The sequence below is a fragment of the Zeus faber genome (assembly GCF_960531495.2).
Source record: "Zeus faber genome assembly, chromosome: 7".
In the NCBI taxonomy this organism is placed as follows: domain Eukaryota; kingdom Metazoa; phylum Chordata; class Actinopteri; order Zeiformes; family Zeidae; genus Zeus; species Zeus faber.
In genome coordinates this window covers 27,239,635-27,252,985 of record NC_137203.1, presented here as the reverse complement: position 1 = coordinate 27,252,985, position 13,351 = coordinate 27,239,635, and the positions used below count along the sequence as shown (strand labels likewise).

General features: G+C 41.5%; 1 protein-coding gene across 2 annotated transcripts; it reads left to right on the top strand.

The window, feature by feature from the left end:
* The first annotated feature begins 474 nt into the window (after window positions 1–474).
* Window positions 475–9,343, top strand: tbx1 (T-box transcription factor 1). 2 transcript variants are annotated; one of them, XM_080004502.1, is made up of 8 exons: window positions 475–875; window positions 1,958–2,300; window positions 4,318–4,419; window positions 4,617–4,788; window positions 5,601–5,756; window positions 7,256–7,323; window positions 7,874–7,974; window positions 8,271–9,343. In XM_080004502.1, exons 1-8 carry the CDS (start codon window positions 701–703, stop codon window positions 8,648–8,650), a joined length of 1,497 nt encoding a protein of 498 aa, XP_079860628.1. In that variant the 5' UTR covers window positions 475–700; the 3' UTR covers window positions 8,651–9,343. The 2 variants fall into 2 exon arrangements, with proteins under 2 accessions (XP_079860628.1, XP_079860627.1); XM_080004501.1 differs by having other exon boundaries at window positions 1,907–2,300.
* Window positions 9,344–13,351: the final 4,008 nt, after the last annotated feature.

The following is a 13,351-nucleotide window of genomic DNA, read 5'->3' as shown; positions in this document are numbered from 1 at the left end:
GGGGGTGGAACTATTGGATAAAAAGCGGATACATTCATAAATATCCAACGATATGCCTACCAATGAGTAATATTACGCACCATTAGTACCATAAATAAAGGCGAAATACGCGCGAACTTTCCTGCGAGGCACAGTGGGGTATAGCGGAGTCGACGCAGTACTTCTGCTTTGAACACCCACAAACACAGACAGAAAACGTAGCATTTCGTGCAACAGCACATTGCAGCCGGACATTGCAATGACGTTCAACTTTTTTTTTTCCAGAGCGGAATTCAGATGCTGGACATGACTGACAGAGGTTTTGTAGAGATAAATGAGGCTGCAGAGCTGCGTGGGAGGCGTGGAGCTCCCACTTCTCCTCGGGCGGACTGAAGCAACTCATATGACACCAGCCGAACAGGGAAGCAGGGAGGATCTCCGTGGATCGACGCTGGTTCGCGGGACGGGAGGGACGTTGTTTGAGAACATCGAATGAACACAAACAAGCTTTTCGATTGTGTCGTGTCTTCCAAACAGCCGTGGGAATACCTTTCCTCCGAGGACAAAGTCGAGGTGCCAACGAGTGCCACTGCTGCGGAATGTGAAACCATTGGTTCCCATTGCGCGCCGCTTTCCTTCCCTTCGGCTTTCTGCTGCGTACCGAGCGGGGTGGGAAGCGGAGGAGGGACGGCATTTTCTCCACACACTCGGTTTCTCGCCTATGGACGACGGCGGTCCCCTCTCTCCGAAGGCCAATGCGTTCAGTATCGCCTCTCTGATCGCAGCTGCAGAGCGAGCAGGGACCGCGGAGTGCGCGAAACAAGGCGCTGGCCTGATCGAGCCGCAGCAATCCTCCTTTACCATGCACTACAGCACTGTCACCAGGGAAATGGAAGGTACGGACACGAAATAACCATGTGATGCTTTGTCAAACCTGATAATTCTAGTGGTCTATCTGAATACATAAACAGTGTCTTTCGCCTGTGTAGATCTGTCCTACCATATCAATGCCAAGAAACACAAACATATTTCCAAGCGCACCAAGCATGGTGGCGCAGACTGGACTGCGTGAATTAAATTATTTTGGTTATAAATCCCATCAACTTCTAGGTAGAGGTCGATTAATGTGCAAAAACAGAATACCAGGTGGTGGGGTGGGTAGGGGGGGGGGGTTATTGAGAGAAGGAGTACCATCCACACTTGAAGTGAACCCATAGGCGCCCGTGCGTAATGGTCAAAGCGCCCCATAAAAAAAGGCCTTTTCACTCCCAGTGCAATGGTTATTCGATACTATATCACAACCCAAAAAGCAATATATAGTCCACTGAATGAGTTCGGCGGTGTGTTTGTTTGGTCATGCAAATCAGTGTTTGTTTACCTTGTAAAAAGCCATCCCGCCTATTGTTACCAGAGGACGGTGTGGGGCGACACTCTTATCCTAAAGTAAATGGGTGCCCGGAAAGCCCGTTAAAAAGGGGGCGCACTCCTGTGTCAATCAGCCCGTCCCGTGGCGAGGAAACGCCGCGGTACCTGCAGCTCCTTATCTAAATAGAAACGAGAACCGGTTTTATCTAAGGGGGAGGCCCTCCGTGTGAGATAAGAGAGGAGACAACATCCCAGCTCAGCACATATGCGCCGCGCACACCAGGAGCAGCGTGGATTACTTTGGAGCGCAGTAGAGCTCGAGAAAAAGCCTTTTCGATTTTTGTTGGGGGTTTTAAATTACTTTTTGGTTACTAACTTTTAAAGCTTTAAGTCTATGGACGCAGCAGCCAGCCGGATTAATGAATCTCTTAAACACTATTAGGTGCATATGGTGTCTTCTCTTGCATATGAACTGAATCCTGCACCATTGTTTTTTTAAAACTGTGTGTGATACACTTCAACACACCGTAGGCCTAAAACTCAGTTTCTGGAATGATTTCAGCAATATCCAGTCCGTGGCTGACGCAGCTGTCCCATTTTTGCGATGTTGCAGCCTTCACGACGAGCAGCTTGAGCAGCCTGAACACCCCGGGGGGCTACCACCTCTCCCCGTCCCCAGGAGACCCCTACAGCCAGCATGAGTCCCACTTCGAGCCCTGTCCGGCCCAGCACAGCTACACCTACTCCGGCTCCAACCCGGGCCAGGGCCAGGGCCAGCCGGGCGACACCGGGACGTCGAACTGTTCCTCCTCCTCCTCCAACTCCACACCCAACGGCAAGTCAATAGTCAAGAAGAACCCCAAAGTGGCCAACATCAATGTCCAGCTGGAGATGAAGGCTTTATGGGACGAATTTAACCAACTCGGGACGGAGATGATCGTTACAAAGGCTGGCAGGTGAGCAGATGAATGGATATTACACATGTTAGAATGTGTTTCAAATGCGTTATGGGACTTTAGCTGCATGAACAAAGTCAGTTCTCTGAAGCTATTTTGGATTGTTATTCAAGAAGTTGCATTTTATAGTCAGGTCCGAAGAAATATAGCCACCGGGCAAAATAACTATATTGTAACTTGTGCAGAAAATACGCACTTCTGCTCTCTAGCAATTGTATTTGGTTTGTGCTTATTATTTTAAGAGGAGCATTAATTTGGCATTCATTGTGACAGACGTGGTCGAATACATTTCTGAAAGTTATTCAATTAAAAGCCAAGAAAGTGAAGATTCTAAATTGTGCAGGCAAGAGGAGAATATAATCAATGTATGAATGATTTATACATGATTTTTTTGAAAGATTTATTTCAAGCCCAAACTAAATTATTTGGCCTGAATAGCGACTCGTATATTTAAAAAAATAACATCGTAAAATACTGTGGGATAACTCAGTGATTTGACGTGCTTGCGTTGTATAACATTTTTTATAATTATGGTTCAACGGTGTAATCGACTCAAATTTCATAGAAAAAATAAAGTGACGTTATTAAAACCTTAATATAGGACTGTTTTTGTTGTACAAATCCTGCATGCGACTAAATAAAGGCCATTTTTAATTTGACGTGCAGTACAAATATTATAGCTGTGCTAAATATTTCTCACCAATAACCAGGCCTACTGCTTCTATATTTAATGACTCATTCCTTAAAGCTATAAATTGACATTTTGCACGCGTGGTAATTTATTTATCGTTTAAAATGATCAAGGGTAAAACATGTGTTAGTTCAATATGGTGAAGGAGGCTGAAGAAATAATTTAACTGTAATCATTGGATGATCTTAAAACAATGTTTCGGTTTGTTAAACTTTTTTTTTTAAATTACCTTATCGTAAAACCTACACCGAATTTCTCGTCGGTGAGATGAGAAAGCCAAAAAATGTATGTTTAAAAGATGAAAACAATATTTTTAAGTTGATTTTTTTTTTTTCCCAGTGTAGCATTTATCGGTGCTAAAGATGACCCATTTCCCAGCAATATTTATCGCACATAGGAAAGGCTCCAGTGGGGTATTGGGCGTTGGACTGTGTAATGATGCGCCATGCTCTGCACTGTGACAGGGAGGAGATCAGGCTTAAAGGAGGCTCTTTTAAAGCTGCTTTAGCGTCACCTATCCGCAACTGGCGCCCTGAACAGACACCGATGTTAATCGAGCGTTGATTCTGGGATCCCTTTCACTGGAGCTCCACTTTCACACTGTTTTCCGCGTCGCGCGGAGGTAAACGTCGGTCCACGGGCGTGCGCTGTGTTCGATTGAGCGCGTGTCCGCGCGCCTGGAACGGGTCAAAAGGCGCAGGAAGAATTCCACGCACCTGGCTGGATATGGCTGGAGCCGAAGGGCTGCAGAACTAAACCCCCTCGTTTGGATAACGCTGAGCTTTGATTGTGCAGGCAGTGAATCACGTCCCGTGTCATAGTTTACAGCTTCACCGAGAAGCCCACGGGTCTATTTTCAAAGCAAACACAATAAACTGCGTCTAGATTATTTAAAACAATAAGTCCTATTTCGAGCCCACGAGTGTATAAGTAAACTGCAAAAAAAAATGATGGGTAGGGCTAAACATAGGATGCACACGTAAAATGAACAATATTGAGTGTCACCACATACTGCGCATGCGTACATCATTTGTATATTCCATGTTTTTGTTTATTTTCTTTTTTAGACTAGTGAGTTTTTTTAGGGCCAGTTGTCTGTACGACGATGCGCCAAGCCTTGCCAAGAAATATTCCTTGTATATGAAAATGTACTTGGCCGAACAAATATTGATCTGACGGCCTTCTTTTAATGTAAACCACTTTGAGTTACAAGTCCTGTGTGAAATGGGCTCAACAAATGAAGGATATTATTGTTCTATTATTAAATAAGAACCTGATTCTATCCAAGCCAACATTTAACCCGTGCAACTTGTTTTTCTTTACAAGGCGAATGTTTCCAACCTTCCAAGTGAAAATATTTGGAATGGATCCAATGGCTGACTACATGCTGCTGATGGACTTTTTACCAGTAGACGACAAACGATATAGGTAAAAAGAAAACGTTGATATTAATACGGAGAAGTAATTATGGCACCATTATAATTATGAATATTGCAAAATGCATAAAAGCATTTTTAATCGAGCAGGCTGTTGCACCATGTTCAAATGTTTATTCGTGTGAAGTGTAAAAATGCAACAAATGTCCCATCTGACCTATCTTTATTTATTTTTTTTGTCATTCCCAGGTACGCCTTCCACAGCTCATCGTGGCTGGTTGCTGGTAAGGCGGACCCTGCCACGCCAGGCAGAGTCCACTACCACCCGGACTCCCCTGCCAAGGGAGCGCAGTGGATGAAGCAGATTGTCTCTTTCGATAAACTCAAACTCACCAACAACCTGCTGGATGACAACGGACATGTGAGTGTACAACACCAACCTCAGAGCCCGAGTTCTGAACGGGACACGTCATCTGAACGCACGGCTTTGCAGCAGGGTTTAGTTTATGAGTTGGAGATATGTATTTACTATTAAAAAAGTTAAACTCAACCCACTGTTCGAGGCCAGAACGACGGCCGCAAGACAGAACATTTTACCAGAGGAAATAATTATTTTAGCATTTAGTCTTACCGTTGCACATTAAGAGAAAAAGGTGATGCACGCCTTCCATAAACGGCAATCAATGCATTAATATTATTATTCAAAGTCATATGATTTAAAGTGCATTATCAACCTGCACGGGTCTCAACACACTTGAAGGTGTGCAAAGATGGAAGTGCATATACATGATAATATACGAGATTATTATTATTATTATTAGTAGTAGTAGTAGTAGTAGTAGTAGTAGTAGTAGTAGTAGTAGTAGTAGTAGTAGAAGTTGTTGCCGTAGTAATAGCAGTAGTAGTAGTAGTAGTAGTAGCAGCAGTGTTATCATCATCTATTTTCAATCTTGTATTTCTAGACAAAATAAAATATGACATTGTCATTTTCAAAATAAATATTGTTCTTCCAAGAACGCTATTATTCTGCAAATGAGTACAAGTTGAAATGCGCATTTTACCTCCTTCAAATGAGAATCGTGTCCGCACAGTACGACAGACATTTAAATGCATTGCTTTATTGAATATGAACCAATTCAACTCACTGACAATTCGATTGACTTGGTGGTGATGCAATGTTTTTATATTTTTCTAATCGTTCCTGGCGTTTTCCCCCCCGCTGTTTTCCTGCAGATCATTCTGAACTCCATGCACCGGTACCAGCCCAGGTTCCACGTGGTCTACGTGGATCCGCGCAAAGACAGCGAGAAATACGCGGAGGAGAATTACAAGACGTTTGTCTTCGAGGAAACGCGCTTCACGGCGGTCACGGCCTACCAGAACCACAGGGTAAGGAATGCACCGCATCTGGTTCTGCACGTGTTTATAAACATAATAGTACAGGGTTTCATCCCAAATCTTATTTCTCCCCAAGCTTCTCTGGTCACGATTTTGATAACAACGCGAGTTCGTTGATCCTTGATTGAACACAGGAAGCTAGAAATTGGCGGAAGGTATTTTATTTACGCCACAGTCAAAATATTTTCAATTGCTTTTGGAATGTTCATTTTTTTATGTATTCACTTACTTACTTACATTGTCACGTACAATAGGACTACATTACGATTGTATGATTTTTTTTTTTTAATGAAAAAGGTGACATTGTTTAAAATAAGGCTTCGACTGTCCGAAATGATTTTAAAATATGTTAAGACGGTTTAACGTCGGGCCAACCAGACCCCGATGGATGAACATATTTATCTCATACATATTAATTCATAGTAGCGTGGGCCTTCTCAACTGGGGAAAACACTTTCATCGATCAGACCGATAGTCCCTGGACCGTACGTACCTATTCGTGAATAGCATTTCATCGCAGAATTATATGATCCATGAAAAAATGAATTCTGCAATACCGTTTACCCAATAATTTATAATAACAACAACAACATTATTATTATTATTATTATTATTATTATTATTATTATTAATAATAATAATAATAATAATAATAATAATAATAATAATAATCCAGTTTAATCCAGGACGTGTTTTAGATGAAAGTAAACGCCAAAGGAGCACCTCACACCACATATACAGTAATTCCCCTAAAAACGATGTTTTGCGCTTTTCATTTGTCAGGTTAATGCACATCCGTACGGTGTCCGTGCTCTGCTTTCTATCACTTTCTCTATTAAGTGCGCGTTTTTAGCTTTATGTCAACGATTTTCTGGCGATTATCACCATTAACATTTTAGACAAGTTTACAATTTTCAAAATTATTTTCCATGTGGAATGCTAAACACGTTGCCTTTTGATAATTTAAAGATTTAAAGATTTACAGCAAATGGATTAAGAGCATCTAATATATAGCCTATGCAATATATATTATTGTAAATATAGTTAAGTATGATTTAATATTATAGCCTTGTTAAGGCTTTGGTTCTCGGGTCTCGGGTCTATGTTCATCCTAATTCTTTCAATCAATTTAATTCAAATATATTTGTATCTTGATCATAACTTTTACTTAGTTACTTACTTTCTTAGCTTTATTAATACTTCCAAACATAACGACGCAACACGTGCGCCTATACGTCATGTTAAAGTGTCCGTATTGTGACATCGACTGCACAACTACAGTCCTACAATAAATTAATATTTGCGAAGTCTCGCTCTTTATTTTAAGCACGTAAAGTGCTTAAATTTTGTATTTGTAAAGTGCATTTTAATCTGGAGCTATGTGCATGCCATGTGTCACTAATGTGCGTCTGGAAAAATATGAAGGTTTTGGAAACGTTTCTATCAATATGAGAGGGGAGCTGACTTTTCCCTTTCCTGTTTCATTTCAGATCACACAACTGAAGATAGCCAGTAATCCTTTCGCCAAGGGCTTCAGGGACTGTGATCCAGAGGACTGGTAAGCATCAGACAAAAACAATCAATATCAAGTGGAATTTCTCGAAATTTGAAAATGTCTAAATAAGCACTATTATGCCAACGTTGATTATAAACTGGATAGTTTGCACCGTTTAGATACATGACATTTGTTACATAACAGACCTCCAATAAAATGAGTAACAGTATAATGTAAACTAGCCAGTAGCACTTTCAATAGTCAAAGTCCATGCAATGGAAAAATGACTTGAACCAATGTGAACTGAGGTGATGTGATTCATTTAGCCCACAAAAAGGGATGACTAATCTAACAAGTATGGAACAAAACATGAAAGTCAAATACCACAAATACCATGGTTCTGCATGTCTCTTGCAACTGGCCACTAACAGGCTGCTTTAAATAATTGGTATTTCATCGATAGTTACGTCTGGGTCTGTTATAGGACCCGGGTTTGCATTATGTTTCTTTATTTCAAAGGTACATCATCTATAGATATACTGTATAATAAAGAGACGGTGCTTCTGAGGTTCATTAAACGAGTATGTAACTGAACCTTTTCTCCCTTCTGTAGGCCCAGGAATCACAGACCCGGCTCCCTGCCAATAATGAGTGCCTTTGCCAGAACAAGGAACCCAATGTCATCTCCCCTGCAGCAGAACGGCACAGAGAAAGGTCTGCAGACCCCTTTGTTTCATTTCAAAACTGGCTAGTGCCATTGAACCTGAAACAAAGCTTATTTATTTTTAATAAACAAAATACGTGTGCGGTGGTAGATGTCACTGTCTTCCCTTCCTCCAAGTTCCTGAAATTGTTGCAATACAATGTGCACCTCTTGCTTTTTCAGAATTGGCAGAATTGAATAAGCTTATGTTGGGGCAGGGCCCAAGCAAATATAAAATGCTATTATATGAATTTAAAGAAATAACAAAACAATTTTCTGACCGCTGTTTTGTCTTTTCCTTGTGCAGAGGACAGAAGGGACTACGAGCGGGACCCCAATGGCACGCCCATACACGCTGACCCAGCTCATCAACTGATGTCCCGGGTGCTGAGCCCGGCCCTGCCCGTCCCGGGAGGGCTCCATGCCGTCCCCCTCACCGGCGGCCGGCCCAGCCCCCCACACGACCTACGGCCAGAGCCCCACCCCCTACAACCGGACACTCTCCACCACCACCCTTACAAGTACCCCACCACCTACGAACACTACCTGGGGGCCAAGACCCGGCCGTCTCCCTACCCTTTGCCCGGCATCCGAGGACACACGTACCACCATCACATGAACCCCGCCACGGCCAACATGTACTCGGCCACAAGCAACCCCGCTAACTACGACTACAGTCCTCGATAATGGCCACCACCCACCTGGACTAACGGATGATAGCACTGTGGGAATACAAGCAAGCGAAGCAAAAAATAAATAAACACAACTCTGTGTCCATTTGCTTTTGCAACCTCTGGGCGTGCTCACATGCAACATTTCTTGTTGCTGGATGTTAACAGCCTCTACCAATTAAAAAAAGAAAAGAAATAACCCTACCGTATTTATTTTAACGAAATGCATCTTCACAGGAAGTACGGGCACGTCCTCCGAGCCCTCAGAGAGGCCTGCTTTTGAGCCCAAACAGCAGCAGCGTTGCATCGAGACGGCACTCACTTTGGCAGTGCAGACACTGAGAGCTGGCAAAACAGTGAGGACACAAGCGACCCCTGTGCGCCACGTGAACGATACCTTTGGTCACAGACTGGAATTAACTTTTTTTTGTGTTGGATGCACTTTTTTGTTGATTTTCTTTGTTTTTCCTCTGCTTTCAAAAAAGCCATATGTTATATAGTCCATCAATCTTTTCGGTATAGACAAGATTTTTGCATGTTGAGCTCATCAGAGAGGGAGATTTGAAACACATCCAAATGTTTCTGTTTGATGGCATGGAAAAAAAAAAAGAGAGATTGGATTTTGAAACTTTCTCAACATGAGCCTCTCTGAGAAGCTTGTACCATGGCACTGACTTGTAGCAATTCTAAGTAAATAAATAAAGCAGAATGACTGTTCTGTAACTGTAAAATAAACATTAAATACTTGTAATTCCTAAAAAAAGTTCTTTCTAACAGGTTTCTATTGGAAGCCCTCTGTGCTGTTGCAGGGGGGTGGGGGTTAGTTTACCTTGCTGATAGCTTTGTTCATGTGTCTCTCTGGCCGGATTTTCCCGGTATGAATGGGAGGTGTTGTGCAGCGTTTCAACAGTCAGCAGCGATGAGGACTTGGGAAGCTGTCTAAACATTCGGCGGCGCTACAATGCACTGCAGTTCAAATGTTGGGATCCGCACCTGGTTCTATGAAAAAAATGCATGCATACGTACACACACCAGGAACACACACACACACACACACACACACACACGCTAAATGCCAACAAGTTCTTTTTATGTAGATCTGCCAAAACTGTGCAAAGCTATAGATTATTGTAAGTATAGCCCTATAAGTTACATTTGTTATTATAGTTAGATAGATAGGCAATAATAATAATAATAATAATAATTATAAAGCAATAGAATAAAGATATTACAAAGAAAATGGTAATATATAAAAATATTTGATAAAAATCAATTAACTGTACACAATGGAAATATCAATTCAATACACATCAATCTAAATGATAAACAATTATTATATCGCACTATAAAATTGACAAGAATTTATAAATCACCATTATTTACAGTTTCAACAGTTTGAGCCTTTGATTGAGACCAAAAATATTAAAAATAAGAGCTAATTATTTCATATTTATACACTTTTATATGCATTCATCTTTCAGTGCAAACTGCTACTACTTATTTGAATTATTATTATAATTATTACTATTATTATTATTATTACAAACACCTCATTGACAGCCAGTTTCCATTGAAAAGGAGAGCATCTATTTGCACGGATATGGGGGGGAAACATATACATTTCCTCTAACTAAAAGGATATCATTCTTCACGTTTAATGGGACAGTTGTGAGGTATTTCTGGAGCGTCAAAAAAAAAAAACCACACCGGGAACGATTTCCATTCCCATTTTGGGTTCTTTGAGGAATGCTTTGTTGTCAAGGTTAATCTCATTGGCGGGAAAAAAACCCAGAGTCTGCTTTGGGATTTGTACCTGTCACGGCACAGAAAGGAAACGCATCCTAATGATTCATTCCAATAATGTATTTTTCACTTGCAACACAGCTGTCTCTGAGCTCCGAGGCAAAGGAAAGGGACGTGCCGGACCCCTGACTGTTAATGGCTTGTAAAGGGGTCAAAGGTTAAATAATGTTTCCACTTATTTAAACGATGGCTAATTGCTTGTATAATTTTTTTTGTTTGGGGCGTCGCCATCGACAACAGCCAAAGAGCAGCCATTTATGAGCGATAGGAACCAGTCCGACTCAGCTGGAGAGGCCTGGCGGCTGCGTGTGTGTAGCCACATTAAAAAAAAAATAACAGCAACTATTTGAGTCATATAAACTGTCAAATAAAATGTCAAAAATGAAAAAGTCAACGTTTTAATGTTTTTATCACAAACAAAACAATTACGCATACACTTGGAGATGCAATTATCGACATTTCAACTTAGATCTGTCGTGATAAACAATTTAAAAGTAAAATACTATTCAATTTATTTTAGGATCCACCGCCACAGCGGATTGATCTTAACGGTCTGGTACTTCGCCGCCTTAATTAACCAGAGACCGATTTATAGTTCCAACGTGGTGCTGCGCAATGTAAAATAGTCCCAATATTCACATCAATCCGGCTATACTGATGAAAAATGTAAAAGATAAAATATATTACAAATAATATAATAATATATTATATATTATTATATTAAATATTTACATTCTAACTGTTAATGGTAGTTCGGAAAATAAATGCTTTCGCAAAATCTCAATCAAAAAAAAAATAAAATGCAAAGCTGATAAAGTTCTTAATTATTAAAACGCGAGGCCGAGCTAAGCTGACATTTTTAGTCGTTTTTTGAGAATTAAAAAAAAAAACAACAACAACACGATTATCTTGTTTTAAATATTTTTCCACCTCGTTATTTTGCGTTCCTGTGCGTCCTCTTCGGCCCGGCAGGAGAAACGGAGGCTCCCCCGGCGTGAGGACGAGCCGAGCGCAGGGCCCGAATGGCGGAGGAAGCGGGAGGATTCTTCCGGCCCGGTCACCCAGCTGTGTTTGTCCCGGACCGGTGTCCCCCCGCCCGAGCCCTGGGTCAGCAGGTGAGGAAATCCTAGTCCATGGCCATATCGCCATTTAATCAGGAACTAAACTGTTGTCAGCATATAGTCCAAACAACATAGGACCTCTGAGAGCACTGATTTAACGCTGACAACGGCTATAACAGCTTTACACACATATTTTATATAATCTTTTGAATAAATATATTCAAATATTTTTCTCAACATAAGCTTATGAATAATAATAATCACTTTTTTCCAATTGGGTTACTTAGTATGCCTTCCTAAGGCATTAAAGGGAACAGCAAGTGGGTGGCCAGCAGAGTGCCTGCGCAGAAAAGTAAAACCAATATTAACCCTTCCGCACAAGAACTTTAAAATAGTTTCTGGCAAGCTTTTAGCAGGACTTATTTTGAAGAATAATATACGAATCTATCACTCATTTCAGACCAAGGGTGAAACCTGCAAAGCCGCTACAGTCAAAAATGCTGAATTCTGAATATACCCAGATGTCTTCAGCGGCAGATAGAGGACAGGGTGCCAAGGATTTTGCCATTGAAGTATGAGGAGGTGGAGGATTGATGATAATGCAACTCGAGGCATCATTTGACACTCGGCTGCATCTGGAACATCTGTTGTGACAGGCCTATCAGGACTCTGCACTGTTCGGTTTACCTGTGTAAGCTGCCGCCACTGCACCATACCCGGGGACGGCAAAAAAAAACCCAAAAAACAAACAATTGGAGCCCTCTATACCGAAATAGTAGTCTGCACATTTCTCCATTTTCCTCTGGTCTGCTAATCCAAGGGGGGGCTGCAGTTTATGTAGCTTTCGCGATCACCCGCAGTTCATGCAGAACATAAATACACATCATGACCGCAAAATGAGACTGCTCTGCTGGACTAATTAATACGGATATGATACAATAAATAAAATCACATTAGCCATGTGGCACATTGGGGCAACACAATTTTAATTTCAAATCACACTTATTCTTTTATGTTTTTATAAACAATGGCTCCCCGCCCATAGTCCGGACTATAGTAATGTAATCCTCCATGAATACACCCAGTGATTTAGGCCCATGGTCTGACAGCGCATACCACATACTTAAACATGCATTAATATTAAGCGCGTGCCTGCCTATGCATGTTCGCAGATAATGTCCACCTACAAGGCCAGTTTGACCTTTGTTGTTCAAGCCCATGGAAGACACACGTTAGGTGCTAGCTGAGCCATAAGGCCTATTGTGCAGCCTGCCATGTCGAAAAAGGGGTTCTCCCTGACCATTTATTGACTTCCTAAATTATCCATTATGAGGTGATTTACGAGGTCGATGCACTCTTAGGGCCGGCGGGCGGCCTGTCTGCCCCATTCAGCAGACGTCTGCACCAATGGCCACAGAGTTTGATTTATCAGAGAATGGACGGAAGCTGGGCGACATTACCTCTCGTGTTTGTTCAAAGCCTACAGGATCAGTAGGAAGCTATAATGGATCCAAGATGTCACCAGCAGGGTCAGGGACAATGGTACGAGGGGAGACAAGGGCAAAGCACACTGCCTTTGTATAACACAAAAAAAGAAGCTGCAAAAGTTTGTTTTTGGTGAGTTGGTTTTTTTTAAGGGTGCACAATTTTAAGGAACCACCCTATAATACACACATTGAGTTCTGATTAATGATTGAGCTTTAAGTCTATAGAATCATATACGGTATGTAATCCCCGGAGATAGATTGTGTGTAGTGTTGTAGGCATCATCTGGTGCAATGTGACGTGCATGGCCACTGATAAACTTATGGTCAACTAATGAACTTGGTTGCATGAACCAAAAAGCAGTTTGT

Coding starts and splice junctions, on each gene's coding strand:
- tbx1 (XM_080004501.1), top strand. CDS start 701: ATGGACGACGGCGGTCCCCTCTCTCCGAAGGCCAATGCGTTCAGTATC. Junction 4,420..4,616: donor GTAGACGACAAACGATATAG/GTAAAAAGAAAA, acceptor TGTCATTCCCAG/GTACGCCTTCCACAGCTCAT. Junction 7,975..8,270: donor GCAGAACGGCACAGAGAAAG/GTCTGCAGACCC, acceptor TTCCTTGTGCAG/AGGACAGAAGGGACTACGAG.